Source organism: Bos indicus x Bos taurus, chromosome 8 (assembly GCF_003369695.1).
Source record: "Bos indicus x Bos taurus breed Angus x Brahman F1 hybrid chromosome 8, Bos_hybrid_MaternalHap_v2.0, whole genome shotgun sequence".
Taxonomy (NCBI): domain Eukaryota; kingdom Metazoa; phylum Chordata; class Mammalia; order Artiodactyla; family Bovidae; genus Bos; species Bos indicus x Bos taurus.
In genome coordinates, this window is record NC_040083.1 from 62,269,481 (window position 1) to 62,284,682 (window position 15,202).

The following is a 15,202-nucleotide window of genomic DNA, read 5'->3' on the forward strand; positions in this document are numbered from 1 at the left end:
GAGTTTGCCAAGTCTTACTGTAGAATATACATAATACTTTCATCTCCTTTGAGATAACCCAGTGAAGTCAGTGGTATCATTGCCCCCTATGATGGAGAAAGATTCAGAAGCACAGAGAGGTGAAGCATCCTGCTCAGGGTCACACAGCTAAGGAAATGTCACAGCTGGATTTGACCTGACTGCTTTGGTTAGCAGTACCCACCACTGCTCCCGGGACTCTCAGGGTTATAATTCTAAAGATATTATAATTGTATTATAACACCAAAGGTAAGAGCCCTGAGACCCTAAATAATAGCAATGGCTGCCATTCACTGGGCACCGCCTAGGAGTAAGCAAGGGGCTGGGCCCTGGTAACCAGTGGAGTAGATCTCTCTCGGGTGCCTCCAGTCCAGACCACGCAGGATGTTACAGCAGGGAGTGAACAAGTGACCAGCTACTTTAATTTAGATTTGGGGCATAGCCTGGTTGAGGGTTATGTAAGACCTTGCCAAGGAAGTGACCATCCAGTTGAAACCTGCAAGGCGAGTACGAGTTAGATACGTCCAGGGGTCAGGGTAGCTTTCCAAGCCAGAAGACTAGTATGTGGGGAGGCTGAGAGGCCAAACAGAACTGGGACCTTTGGGGAAAAAGAGAAGAGGCCAGAGGGCCAGGCTGTGCTGGCCACATGGCCGCGTGTGAGAGGCTGAACTTCATCCTGAAGGCAGTGGGAACCCAGTGGAAGGTTCCGAGCTGGGAGTGATAAGGTTGGTAGGGGGCAGATCAGAAGGGAACAGAAACAGAAGCCCAGAAACCCTGGAGAGGGGGTCTTCATCACACTGATTTCCTAGGAGGGGTGGGGATGTGCTGGCCTAGACGGTGGCCCTGGAGATGGCAGAAACCAGCTTTACAGCATCTCGTCACCAGTTCCACTGCACATCCACCCTCCCCAGTGTCCTCACTGCCCCCTAAGCTCCCTCCTCCCCAGCCCTTGTCAAGGAACAGCCACCACACCATCTCTGGGTCATCTTTCAGTTTCTGGAACTGACAGGAGCATTAAACTTCAGTTCCTTATCTTAGAAACCAAGAGTCACACTGAGGTGATTATAAACCAGAAACAGTAGGGAGGAAGAAGAGGAGAAAGATCAGTCGGTCACATTCCGAATGTTCTGGTCCAATCACTTCTTGAGGGATTCATCCCAGACATGATCTGTAAATGCTCTTAATTTGCACCTTGTTACTGTTCTGTCGCTCAGGACAACTACCCTGAAAGAGTTTCATCAGCCTTGAAACTGAGTCAGGGGTCAGAATCAGAACAGAAAAATGTGGTTCCTCGTTTGAGGTCCCTATCTTGGGGTATTGAGGACTTTGAGGTGAGGGAGACAGCACCCCCTGATGTAAATGATCCCTGCTCTGGAGGCACTTTGCTGGGGAGAAGCTACTTCCTGAGAAATGGGAAAGCCCTCCTCCCGACCTTCCCTCTTCTGGAAGAGCTGCTGATGTGTTCTTTTTACCCACCCATGGAGATGCCTACCACATGGACTGCATGATGCGGATCCGCTTGCAGTACGAGAAGATCTGGCAGGAGTGCCTAGCCCAAGTGCAGAAGTGCAGGGTGGGTGTCCCTCCCAGCCCTGCCCCTCCACCCTGCAGACCCCGCTTTCCCTCCGCGTTGGTTTCTGGGCATTCTGAAGCTGTTCCCTCAGCCTGGACTCCCTCGTCCCCAGCTGTTCCCACCTACCCCTCCGTGGCCCCCAACCTGACCACCTCCAGGGAGCCTTCCTTGACCCCACAGACAAAATTTAGCACTCTGATCACCTCACCCTTCACTTGACCCTCTGTATCACTTGACTTTATTTATTCAGTGGAGATTATGTCATGGACGTTATTCCACCAGTTCCCTTTTATAAACAGTGCTGCCACTGCTGTCACAGCCAACTTTACTCTCTACCCGCCAGCCTCTGTTCTTCACCCACCCACCTCTGTTAGAGTGTGAGACCGTGAGACCTCCCACAACCCCCTTCAATGACAAGGTGTGGTTTCCTGAGGTATGAGGACATATTATGTCAAAAGGCCCCTTCCCCGCCTCCTTTGTAAGACTGTTCAGATGAAAATCCCCCACACCTAATCATTTTGAATATGGTCTAACATGCTGGCTGTGGCTGTAGGAGTCCCCAGGCCATGACGGTCTTGCCTGTAGGCCCCAAGACGCTCCTGCTGCCTCACATGTGTGTCTGTCAAGTTTTGGCTCTGCCATCAGGACTCTGAACAGAGTTCAGGGGAGCAGAGGGCTTTCCAGGGCACTGTGGGTGCTGTGGTCCCTGGGGGCTGTGCCACTCTCTTGCACCACTCTCATCAGATCCTCCAAGGTCCTACAGAGTGGGTGTCGCTGGCCCCATCTGAAGATGAGAAGACCAGTTTGCAAAAGATCCAGGGGCTGTCCCAGCCCACAGGGCTCTGCCTGCTTGCTCGGGGGCCTTAGGGGCCATCACATGCCTCCTAGTCAGCCCTTTAGGGACATCGGACCTTAAGAGTAAAGCCTGGAGGGAAGCCTTGTGCTCTAGAGAGCCTCCCCAAGACCACGCCCCCAGCACACACCTCCTCACTCACCCCTGCCCCTGGGATTCCACAGCCCTGTGGCCCTAGCGTCAGTTCCTTGTGCCCCTGCTCACGGCCCTCTGCTGGGCATATGCAGGGTGTGAGTGCTGAGGTCACCACGGACCCTAGGAGCACTTTGAGCCTGACAGATGGCGCCTGGTGTTCCTGGGCAGCAGCATTGGAAGTGTTCAACTGGAGACACATTTCATGTTTTATAATAATTGGGGGAGGTTGATTTATTCTAGATTTTGTGCATAAATCAAGTCTATTAATATAGAGAACTGGCTTTCCAGTTGGCATAACTCCAGACAGGAAATGGGAGCCCTGTCTGGCTTACAGCAATGCTGAGGGTGTGTAGGATGGCAGTTTATGCCTGTAGGGTCGGAAGTAGGAGAGTTCAGATCCCAGGCCCACCACTTGCCAGGTGTGTGCACTCCTGCAAGTCCCTTCACTTCTCCCCAAGCTTTAGTTTCCTTATCTGCCAAGAGGGGCTAATGAGAACACCTCTGGCAGAGTCAGTGACCAGGGGCGGTACTCAGCACCTGGACACAGTGGTCAGATGAAGCTGGCCTGACTGGGCCACTGTGGGGGTTTCTGCCAAGGTTCATGGAGATGGGTGGGAGGTTGGTCTCGGGGCAGGACCAGTCCCGAGGTGAAGCCCCCATCAGCCTAAGCCAGGCTCTGCCTCGCCCCCTTCCAGAAGCAGCTGCTGGACTGGAAGGCCTTCACTGAGGAGGAGGCAGAGAGCCTGGTGAGCCCATCCTTCTTCCAGATGGTGGGATGTCTCCAGAGCAAGGTGGAGGAGGAGCTGGAGGTCTTGGACGTGCGTAACTGGGGACCTGTGCTGCTGGGGAGCAGGGTGGTCGCCCAGGATGCTGGGCTGTGAGAGGAGTGGGAGTCCAGGGGCTTACAACTTTGTCGCTGGTGAGTGCCTCCGCCTTGTCATGGCCAGCCCCTCTGGAGCAATTCCCCTGCACCGCCAGGCACTCCGGGCTCACCCCTGGCTCCCCAGCCACCCCCAGACTCCAGTCAAACATTCTCCGGCAGAGTACCCCCCCAGGCCCTTGTCAAGTCTGGGTGCTAGAGATCACAAGGAGCAATTAGCCCAAGTCCCAGATGCCTAGAGTCTAGAGCAAGATTCAGCAAATGCTTCCTGTGGTAAATATTTTAAGCCCTGTGGGGTGTCAGGTTTCTGACTCAAATTCTCACTCTGCTCTTATCACATAGAAGCAGCCCCAGGCAACCCAGAAATAAATGGGTATGGCTATGTTTCAATAAAACTTCTTTTCTGGACCCTGAAGTTTGAATTTCACCCAATTATTACATGATTGATTATCTTCTTTAGGTTGTTTTTGTTTTTGTTTTTTTCCTAGCCATTAAAAAATGTAAAATCTGTGCTTAGCTCCCAAGGTTAAACAAAAAAGACAGAGGGCTACATGTAGCTCATGGGCCATAGTTTGCCAACCCCAGACCCTTTGAGAGTATAAGAGACACATATGAAACAGTAGGCTCTGGTGTTTGGCTCAAGTGCTGTGTCAGGGAGCTCCAAGGAAGGAGAGATGCCCAGGTCAAGATGGGCATGGCCCACTTGATGCCAGAGTGGTGCCTTTCTCCTTCCAGGCCCCGAACTCCTTCTTCAGTGGACAGGGGTACAGGTCTAGAGATGGGACTGCATGTCAGCCAGTCTGAGGGTGTGGCCATGGACAGACCAGAAATGCTGTCCCAGAGAAGGGAAGGCCGGATGTGAAGACAACCTTGAGGGATGGTGTCCAGACACCAGTCCCTGGAGATCTGGGCCTCCACGGGCTGGTGAGGGAGCCCCTCTCAACTTCTCCTTACTCCGGGGGCCGGTTGACACTTAAAGGCCCCTCCTCTGGGTTTTGCCCCCACAGAAATCCTTTGAGACCGTGGCAAAGCAGACAGAGCAGCAGAGCTCAGACCTCTTCAGCTACTTCCAGGAGGCCGTGAACCTATGGGAGACACATCAGAGTGTGCTATTAATGCAGGAGATGGAGCTCGAGAAGAGGATGGAGCAGCAGCGGCAGAAGCACAGGCGGGAGAACCAGGTGTGGCCCTGGCATCCAGGTAACCCCAACAGGAGAGGAGCGAAGGGCCACACCCAGATTGTCAGCTGCCCATGGCTCTGCCTGGGGGCCCATGAATTCAGCTAGCATTCAGATGCAAAAAAAAAAAAAAGAAAGAAAAAGAAATTCAATACCTACTTCACACCATATTTTATTTTTATGTAAAAATAAATCCCCAGTGTATCTTAGACTCAAACGTAAAACCTCAAGCTATAAAACTTGAGATGAGAAGCTGAGGCTCACCTTGGTCATGGGGGCTGGGTGGCAGTAAAGTTCTGCTGGAATTAGGTCTGGACTGTGCAGTGAGTCCCGGATCCAGACATGTCTGTGATGGGGCTTACCTGAGAGACAGACTGGGGGGCATGGAACATCTTCCTCTGGCAGTCATCCTGACCCCCAGGACATGAGCTGGCCCCCACCCACCTGCCTTCACATAGTCTAGGGGTGGAAGGGACGCCCTCAGCATCTGACATCAAGCACAGCGCTGAGAAGGAGAGTGAGGAGTAGGTGTCTCTGGAAGGTGTAAGGGGGCCGGCCCAGACGTGAGGGTAAGGGACATGTCCCTGAGGAATCCCATCTAAGTAGGGTCATCAGGGATTTAAAATTGAGAAGAACATTCCAGGCAGGGAGAAGAGCCCATAGGCCCAGAGCAGTGAGAGTAAGAACGTGCTTCTTATGTAGAAAAGCCTGCCTGGGGCACCTGGACCTCGTCTCCAGGGGCAGGGCCTCTGCATGTCACACCCTCTCTTGGAGCTCTGGTGACTCACATCTGCTTCCTTCTGTTCCTGGTGTGGCTGCCAGGCCCAGGAGGCTCATCTTGACAAGCTCTTGGACCAACTGAGGCAGCAAAGCTATGAGAATAACCTGAAGTCACACCTGGAAAAGGCCAAGGATTTTCTGAAGAATATGCAATGCAGGTAGGCAGACCAGACTCTGGAAGAGGATGGGCTAGAATTCATATTCAAGGTCAGAGGCTGGCTGCCTAGGAGCCCAGCCTCAGGTTGCCTCCAGCTTTAGAGAGCACTGTGGTGCTTTGCAGCTCTGCCCTCGGTCAACACAAAAGCTTTCAAGGAGAATTTTGATCAGAAAAATTTATGGGGGGTTGTTTCTGGGTCAAGTAGTTTCAAGTTCAAGAGCATGAGTCCTCCCCTGCTTAAATTTTAAAACATACATGCTTTGTTAAAGAAAAAAAATTAACCAGTACAAACATAAAGGAAATTCCCCTCATTTCTGCCCAACTCATCCATTTTGTGGACATAGACATTTATAAATGTTGGTATATATACACATGTAAAGTGTCTTTAAAATAAGAATCGTTTTATAACTTTGTTTCATTTTTAAATGACCATCCATTGATTAATATGGATGCTTCATAATGACTTAACCATTCTCTGATTGATAAGCTTTTTAAGACTGGTGCCAGTTTCTCCATATTAAAGACAGTTCCCTGTGAACTCTCTTGTGTCTTTGTGCCCTAGTACAACTAATATTACAAGGGCTATTCACAGAAATGGGATTGCACTGCCAGTTGATTGCAGTACTTAGATTCAGAAGTACATTTTAAGGCAAATAAATAACCCCCTGAACCTTGGTCTTCTTACCTCAGGGACAGATGAAATCTGGGGCCTTGGTTTTGGAGTGTTTGATGGGATGATGTAGGTAAAGTCCTAGGACGGGCTTAGGACAGTAGACAGAAAGTGGGAACCCATGTTACCATATGCAAAGAACGCTCTCTGTCTGTGTTTTCTAAATGTTCTACAAAGAGTATGTACTCTTTGTATGATCAGAAAAACAGCAAAACAAATCAAGGACTGTTAGTATAAAAGGAAACCTCCGCAGCAGCTCTGCACAGAACTCGAGGCCAGGTACTAGCCTACCTCCATGAGGCCCGAGGCATGGGTTTTGGCTGGGGTCCCTCACACCCAGCTGACCCCTCCCACTGACAGCACTTTCATCTCCCTTCCTTCCAGGTATGAGGCTTTTCATGGCCTCCTGACAAAGGAAGTGATGGAGTACCCAGTCATCATACTGAAGGAACTCAACTCCTACAGCTCCCACCTCAGCCGACACTTCTGTGTTCGTGAAATCTTTGAACAGGTATGGAAAGGGATAAAAAAAATCCCAGCTGCTCACCAAGAAGCGAAGAGGAGAGGATGACTTCTAGTTCATATTTGCCTCAATAACCCAGGGGACGTTAGAGTCTATGCCAGGATATCAAGGAGTGAGAAACTAAAAGCATCTCCTAAAGAGACTATGTTTTTCTCAGACTCAAAGAGGTCAAAGGCTCAGAATCTAGGCCTCAGGTCTTGAATGGAATTATAATTAAAAGGCTGATTTTATAGGACTCCGAGTACTAGTCATCCAACTCACCATGCCACATAACCATCCTAAAGTCCGGCTCTGACCTACCCATTCTCCTGCTCAGAAAACCCTCACCCAGTCTGCAGCCCCAACCAAACCCAGCCCACAGTCCCTGGATGACCATGGAGGCCCCCGCATCTGACTCCCGCCCTGACTCCCCCTGCTTCAGTGAACTCCTCACCCTTCCTTTATGTGCCACTGCCCCCTGCCCTTTCCTCACCCTGCTCCTCTGCTGGGATTCCTCCGTCTCTACACACCCCAAACCCCCACAGACCTCCAGCCACCACCAGTGACAAGACCCCACCCACCCAATCTGACCTTCCGTCCCCTTCTTTGCCCCGCCTCCTCCCCTCTCTGCATGTGCTTGTATGTTGGTTGTTGTCAGATGCAGGAGTGAAGGGCATCCTGCTGGAAGGTGTTTCCTGTGAGGCAGGTGTGGCCTCCTGTCTTTCGTCCAGCTTTGATTGCCCTCAGCACAGTGTCCTGCACATAATTCAGACGTACCGAGTGCTTCCTGGTAAATGCAGGAACACCTGGAGTGTCCTGGTCTGACTCCCAGAGGTGGCTCTTTCCCGCACACATGCACCCAGAGTTCTGCACGGCCAGGGCGGAAGGTACTTGTGGTGGACGCTGAACCGGGCTTGGGTTTCCAACAGATGTGGGGTTCCCGACTCCTCAGAGAAGCCTCCTCTCAGCAGAGATCCCTGTCCCAGTTGCTCGTAAATGCATTGTGTGGCACCTGGGTTAAAGTGAAACTCAAGCTGTCCAGAGGTGGAGCTTTGAGATCAGCCTGGCTCCCTGGGTTAAAATGGAGGTGCCACTGTGGTGACAGTAACACAGGAAGGACCTGGGTCTTCAGGGTTTAAGGGGCTTGTCCAAGGGCACCCAGCTTGTGAGGAGCTAGAGTTCCAATCCACTGCTATCAGTGACACACTATTTCCACAACTTCAGCCACAGCCAATGAAACGGGGAATGTGTAGAGTGAAGAGGGGGCTCCCAGGTCACGTACATCCTGATCGTTGAGTATGTTTACATCCAGCAACGGGTGCAGCAGATTCCTGCCCCTTGGATGCATCTCTCCCTATTTGCTTTCTTGTTCTTTGCTCCAGATCACTACCAACCATGTCAGAAAGAGGGTTTATTCTGCGATTTCATTGTATGATAAAAAACTTTGCTAATGTGCTTGGGATTAAGGAAAGATGATCAGGAACACCCTGCTCACCCCTGTGAAATAAGTGGTCAGGGCCTGCATCAGATGTAGAAGGCAGGGAGGAGGGGGCTTTTCCTTAAAGAAAAGAGACGCCCTCAGAAGTGGCACATGGAGGAAGGCAGCACTATGTATTCAGTGTCTATGTTTTTGCCTCGTAGAACTTGGAGGGAGAAGTCATTTTCCAATTGAGGGAACCAGGTAACATTTTTACAATTCAAGTCTGAGTCTCCCCAACTTCACGCTTGTGTATCTGGGGGCTAGGGAGGCCCAATCAGGCTGCACTGGTAACCTGTCTCTTCCTGTGCTTTGGGGCTAATCATCAACAGAGCCACATGAAAAGCAGTTCCAGAAGAGAATGAGAAGACCCAGAGGAAAACGAAGGTCCAAAGCAAACGCCCGCAAAGGTGACGAAAGCAACAGTGGGAGGACGAGTTCCCTCAAGCCAGCTGAAGAGATAGAAGAAGAAGAAGATCAAGAGGCCGAGTCCTCCACCACACAAGAGGTGGCCGTGAGCCCACAGGAGAAGTCCGTACTGAGTGAAGAGATGGATGAGTCCAGGGAGGACTCTGTTTCAGGACTGGAAGAAATACAGGTTGAAAGAGACAGCTCCTTGAGATCACCCCCAAACCAGGCCAGTGTGATAGTTCACGAAGAAGAAGAGGAGGAGAAGAAGGAAAAGGTGGAGGAGGAGAGGGAGGAGGAGGAGGAGGAAGAGGAGGAGGAGGAAGAGGAGGAGGAGAAGGAGGAAGAGGAGGAGGAGCGGAGGAGCTCGTCTGTGGATGAGGTAGGCCAGCAAAAGGCTCACTCTTAGGTTTGGAAAATGTGCTGTGTTCACTCTCTGTGTCCCTAGCACAAGCCAGGGTCCCCAGTGGCACAGTCTCTATTAGGCTATGTCTAAAGAGTAACAAATGTATGTACATTTTTCATTGCTGTCAACAGAGATCCCGTTCTCATGTCCCAGCAATACTTTTTAAACCTCACCTTTCTGTCCTCACATCCCATCTTGCAACCTCTGTAGTGCCCCCTTGACTCTTCCTTGTCCCTCCCAGGTCCTCTCTCTTCTCCCAGCTCCTCTTTATTGTAGAGACCAACTTAGCTGCTCCATTCCTTCTCTCTTCCCATTGTCTGATTGTGTAAGAACAAAGATCCATATCCAAGTTGGCAGACAGCTCTCCTTAGAGTGCAGGGAAATGACTCTCATATGAATAAATCTCATCCTCAAAACACATTCAGAGTCACAGAACAGTGATTTGGGATTCCATAATCATGAAATTGCAAAGACTCTTTTCCTATAGTGCTATGGAAGAATTGGCATATGAGACCTCTGAACAGGGACCACAGGCAGGTAATTGAAAAGATGGCTGGACACCAAGTATAAAATAGTGACGTGGTAAAAACTACTGTCTTAGTCTGTTCAGGCTGCTGTAATGGAATACCATAGACTGGGTGGCCTATAAACACCGGAGATTTATTTCTCACAGTTCTGGAGGCTGGGAATTCAAGATCCAGGCACTGGCAGCTTCGGTGTCTGATGAGGGCCTGCTGCTGCTGCTGCTAAGTTGCTTCAGTCGTGTCCGACTCTGTGCGACCCCATAGATGGCAGCCCACCAGGCTTCCTCATCCCTGGGATTCTCCAGGCAAGAACGCTGGAGTGGGTTGCCATTTCCTTCTCCAATGCATGAAAGTGAAAAGTGGAAGTGAAGTCGCTCAGTCATGTCCGACTCTAATGACCCCGTGGACTGCAGCCTACCAGGCTCCTCCGTCCATGGGATTTTCCAGGCAAAAGTACCAGAGTGGGGTGCCATTGCCTTCTCTGTGATGAGGGCCTACTTCTTGGCAATAAACAGCTCTATTTTTTTTCTGTGTCCTTACATGGTGGAAGGGGCAAGCTCTCTGATACTTTGTTTTCAAGGGCACTACCCCCATTCATGAGGGAGGGCTCTGCCTACTTGCCCTAATAACCTCCCAAAGTCTGCCTCCAAATACCAACACAACGGGGATATGAATTCTGGAGAGACACCAACATTCAATGTATGGCAACCATGCAGCCATTATTTCGTTCCAGCCAATGATGCCATATGGGAATGTAGACTCAGAATTGCCAGGTTTTCTGATTTAAGAGAAATCAGAAATCCAGATTTTTAGGTGGCATTTCCCTATTTTAAAAGCATTATATAGGCAAAATATAACCATAGACAAGTTTCATCCCACAGGTTTACAACCTCTGATGTCAAAGGACCTATGGTAAGGATTACCAAGTCTGTTCAATGATGTCAAGTTTAAAGTCTTGTTTTCTGCTTAGGTCAAAGCCCAGGAGGAGAGTCTAGGGGAGATCTCCCAGGAGGAGATGGAGTTCTTCACAACCTCCAGTGGGAACACTTACTTTGTTTTCCTACCCCTGAAACAAGAAGAGAACAGCAAGACACCCCACTCCAACCTTCCTGCCACTCTCTTCAAGGACATTTCCAGTGCCAGGGTCTTAGAAGAAGTGATCATTCCATCCAGACTAGTTTTAGAGATTAAGAAACAGTGAGTGAAAATCCCTTTTATTCTCATTCTCTTCAAGTTTTATTAACAAGGTGAAATATAATAACGAAAGATTGGACTAGCTTCAGATGGAAAAGAAAGCAAATACCATATGCTAACACATATATATGAAATCTAGAAAGACAGTACTGATGTACCTATCTTCAGGGGGTAGCAAGCATTCTAACTTCTGAATTAGTTTTGCTTGTTTGTGAATTTTATTTAAATGGAATCACATAGAGTGTATTCTTTTATATCCAGCTTCTCCTGGTGAACATGTGTATATATATTTCTGTTCGATATATAACTAAGAGTGGGTTATTGGGAAATTGGCTTATATGTGTGTCCATCTTGAGGAGATATGACCAAAAGATACTACCAAAGAGTTTTCAAAAGTGGTTTAACAGTTTGCAGCAGTATTTGAGAATTCCAGTTGCTCCATATCCTCACTTGGTATTGTCAGTGGTTTTTATTTTAGCCATTCTGGTGTGTGTGTGTAGTAGTGCCTCATTGTGGTTTTAATTAGCATTTTCCTGATGAGTAACAATGTTGTACACCTTGTTATATACTTACTGGCCATTTAATCATCTTTCTGTGAAATGACTTATCAAATTCTTTGCTGATTTATTTTGTTGTAGATTACCTATCTTTTTTCTTAACTAATTTATGTGAGTTAGTTGTCTACCTTAGACTGAAGTTCTTTTGTTAGTTAAATATGTGGTGAATGTTCATACCCTCTCTGTGCTTTTCTTTTTTTACTCTTGTAAAGATATCTTTTGGTGAAAAGATATCTTTTTTAGTAAGGTCTTACACATCAATTTTTCCACTAGGGTTAGTGTGATTTCTGTCTTTTCTAAGAAATCTTTGCTTGCCCCAAGGTCGTGAAAATACTCTCCTGTGTTATCTAATGTTATAAACTTTCATAGTTAGATGTACAATTCAACTGAAATTGATTTTTGCTTATGTGTGTGGTATTAGTCAAATTCATTTCTATCCTGTATGAATAGCCAGTTAAGGCCGGGCCATTTGAGAAGACTCTTCTCTCTCCACTGCTCTGCTAGGCTTCCCCTGACTGATGGTGTGTGTGTGCCATGTACTCAGTCATGTCCAACTCTCTGCTGCCTCATGGACTGTAGCCCACCAGGCTTCTCTGTTCATGGAATTTTCGAGGCAAGAATATTTGCCTGGGAGTGGGTTGCCATTTCCTACTCCAGAGGATCTTGCTGATGCAAGGACCCCAACTGATTACCATAGCTTAATACTAAGTCTTATTATCTGGTTGTGTAAGTCCTCCAGACTTGATTTCTCCAGAATTGTCTTGACTATCCTTGGCCCTTTGTATTTCTGTATAAATTTGAAATCAACTCATCAGTTTCTGTAAGAAAACATCTGCTGAGTTTTTAATTGTTATTGTATTGAATCTATAGATACATTTGGAGAGAACCAACATCTTGACAATACATGGCCAAGAAAATCATGCTGCATTTCTAACAGGATGAAATAATCAACTGGCAAAAATATTTGCAGTTCACATCTCAGTCAGAGGACCTTGTGTTCCCAATATATAAAGTGCTCCCAGAAATTAATAAGAAAAAGTGCAACTACATACTAGAATGATGGGCAAAAATATTAGTGGATGGTAGACAGGAAAATAAATTTAATAGTCTTGAATTCATAAAAATATGCTCAATCTCAGTCATAATATGACAAAATTGTCAGATTCAAGAGTTTGACAATACAATCTGAAGCTATGGAGAAATTGTTGTTCAGTCACTATATCGTGTCTGACTACTAACCCATGGACTGCAGCATGCCAGGCTCCTCTGTCCTCCACTATCTCCCAGAATCTACTAAAATTCATGTCCAGTGAGTCAGTGATGCTATCTAACCATCTCAGCCTCTTCCTCCCCTTCTTTTACCTTCAGTCTTTCCCAGCATCGGGTCTTTTTGATGAGTTGCTATTTGCACCAGGGGGCCAAAGTATTGGAGCTTCAGCTTCAGCACCAGTCCTTCCAATGAGTATTCAGGGTTGATTTCCTTTAGGATTGACTGGTTTGATCTCCTTGCTGTCCAAGGGACTCTTAAGAGTCTTTTCCAGCACCATAATTTGAAAGCATCAATTCTTTAGCACCCAGCCTTATTTATGGTCCAACTCACACCTGTACATGACTACTGGAAAAATCTTTGACTATACGGACCTTTGTCAGCCCAGTGATATCTCTGCTTTTTAATACACTGTCTGAGTTTGTCATAGATTTTCTTCCAAGGAGCAGGCATCTTTTATTTTCATTGCTGCAGTCACCGTCCATAGTGAGAAATGGAGAAATAGGAACTTTTATTCATTGTCTTGCAACAGAAGCAGTTTGGCAATATCTACCAGATCCACAAATGTATTTCAGGTTTTGATTCAACAATTCCCTTTCAGGGAATTTATCCTATAGAAATTATTCTGCACTTGACATATGTATGAGGTTACACGTTACAGTCTTCTTGGTAAGAACAAATGAATGGAAACCACGCTATGTCCACCACCAGCCAGGGGATCTGGCTAAATGAATGATGGTCCGTCCAGACAAAGAAATACAATGAAGTGGGAAATTAAATAAGAAAGAAGGAGTGGAAGAGGGAAGCACTTTATATATCAACCTGGAGAGATCACTCCCTGGTCACAGTTGCTGACCCTCTCTGGTCTCTCCCTCAGGCTTCGAACTGGCTTTTTTGAGCACTTGGAGAAATGGTTTGACCAATGTGCCCTCAATGCTCGGGTCATCGTGGCCAGCAAGATTGATGAGCTGGATTCAGAACTGGAGCTGCGTCTGCACCTGCACCAGCCAAGAGCCCAGCACGTTGAGAAGGACATCCACAATGTCAGAGCAGGTACTGCGGCTCTGCATTTGTTAGGCAGCCCTGGTGTGCAACAAGCAGTGCTTAGCGTGTTGTCATCACACACTGGAAGATGTGTGTGAGGGTTCACACCTCCCAGGCTGGCGGAGAAGGTTGTACCCTGAATCCTCATCTAAGACTTTTTAAAGAGGGTGTTAGATGCTGAGATGAAGAGTATTGTCTTATTTGAGCTTTAAGGGTCCCAGATACATTCCCATAACTGTCACTCACACTTTCATGACGGATGCCCTAGAGGCAGGCCTGTAGCTCAGGAATCGGAGCTAATAGGTTCAACCTCTCTAGCTTTATGACTCTGAGCAGGTTACGTGACCTCTCTGATCTGTTCCTAACCTCCTGAGGGCATTTTGGTGGTTGTAATTAACTCTCCTTGAAGTGGTACAGTGCGGAATCATGAACAACTGGTATAAGCCAGAGTCTCCAAAAGTGGTAGCCATTATTTTCAGCTTATAATTCTTAATTCTTAAAAAGACATGCCATTTCTAAGGCAGAAGGCTCCATCATTTGGGGGGAGGGCACTTTTATTTGAAAGCTTCAATGGTGCCCATCAGGTTTTCACTTGGGTCATACTTTAAACTTCATCATAGATCCTCAGAGCTTCCTGTCACCTTAGGAGACCTGCTTGACTTTTTGGGACCTCGTTGTCCTCATCTTGGAAATGTGTGCATTAAATATAAATATAAACAAAGATGCTCCCTGAAGTCTGGTTTCCTTCCTCTTCCCTGGCTCCTGGCGCAATGTACAATGTGAAAATGGAGGCCAGAGAAGCGAAGCCCCGGAGTCCCGCCATTTGTTTTTGGCAGAGCTGAGCCCACAGCACATCCTCCACTTCCACGCAGTAGGAGGTCAGATGAGGTAACCCAAGGCTCTCTGCTGGCTCTTAAGGCCTATGATGGAGCTCTTAAAGTCTGCCATAATCCAGGCTTATTGGAAATGAGTAACCACTGATATAAAGGGTCAGATGCCAACTGCCAAACTTTGTGTTGGCCTTTTGCTCCCAGACTCTCTCACCAAAATCCCTGCCCTCCCCAACATCCCACCTGCTCCCAGGGTGGGAGATGCTCTCCTAGCTCCCAGGCCTTGTTCCCTTCTGCTACAGGCAGGGTATTTCTACCACTCACAGCCAACCAGAGCCTCCTTTCCAATTAAGGACACTGGGACTGTCTCAGATTGGTTCCCCTGAGATCTGAGTCCACTCCCAGGCTGAGCCCTAGGGAGGGCAGGGGGGGACTGGGCCTTGGCCTAAAAAGTCCCTTCTCTGTAGCTAGCCTGGGAAAGGCATGTCACTATCCAGGAGAACACTGTCCTGAGCTGACCCAGGGTCCCAGAGGACCTCAGCCCTCCCACCCCTGTGTCCTCTTTCAGCTGAGCTCTTGCTTCATCAAGAACGGCTGAACAGCCACTGTGCAGGGGTGATGGAGACACTGAGGAAGGAGAGGATGATGTTCTGCCAGTTCCAAGAAGAGCAAAACTTGAAGAGCAAACACTTCCGCCGCAAGATTTCTGACATGGAGCACATCTTCTTGAACGCCACCAAGAGCCAGAA

At 48.1% G+C, this 15,202-nt stretch overlaps 1 protein-coding gene across 1 annotated transcript in view; it reads left to right on the forward strand.

Annotated features, from left to right (window-relative positions):
* Positions 1-15,202, forward strand: part of CCDC180 (coiled-coil domain containing 180) — a 67,030-nt gene that overhangs the window by 28,956 nt on the left and 22,872 nt on the right. Inside the window, exons 17-26 of the mRNA XM_027550214.1 lie at positions 1,503-1,591; positions 3,275-3,397; positions 4,467-4,640; positions 5,460-5,575; positions 6,629-6,755; positions 8,388-8,427; positions 8,556-9,013; positions 10,532-10,758; positions 13,457-13,632; positions 15,022-15,202. Of these exons, the coding sequence (XP_027406015.1) occupies positions 1,503-1,591; positions 3,275-3,397; positions 4,467-4,640; positions 5,460-5,575; positions 6,629-6,755; positions 8,388-8,427; positions 8,556-9,013; positions 10,532-10,758; positions 13,457-13,632; positions 15,022-15,202 (1,711 nt within the window). The remainder of the gene's footprint in view (positions 1-1,502; positions 1,592-3,274; positions 3,398-4,466; positions 4,641-5,459; positions 5,576-6,628; positions 6,756-8,387; positions 8,428-8,555; positions 9,014-10,531; positions 10,759-13,456; positions 13,633-15,021) is intronic.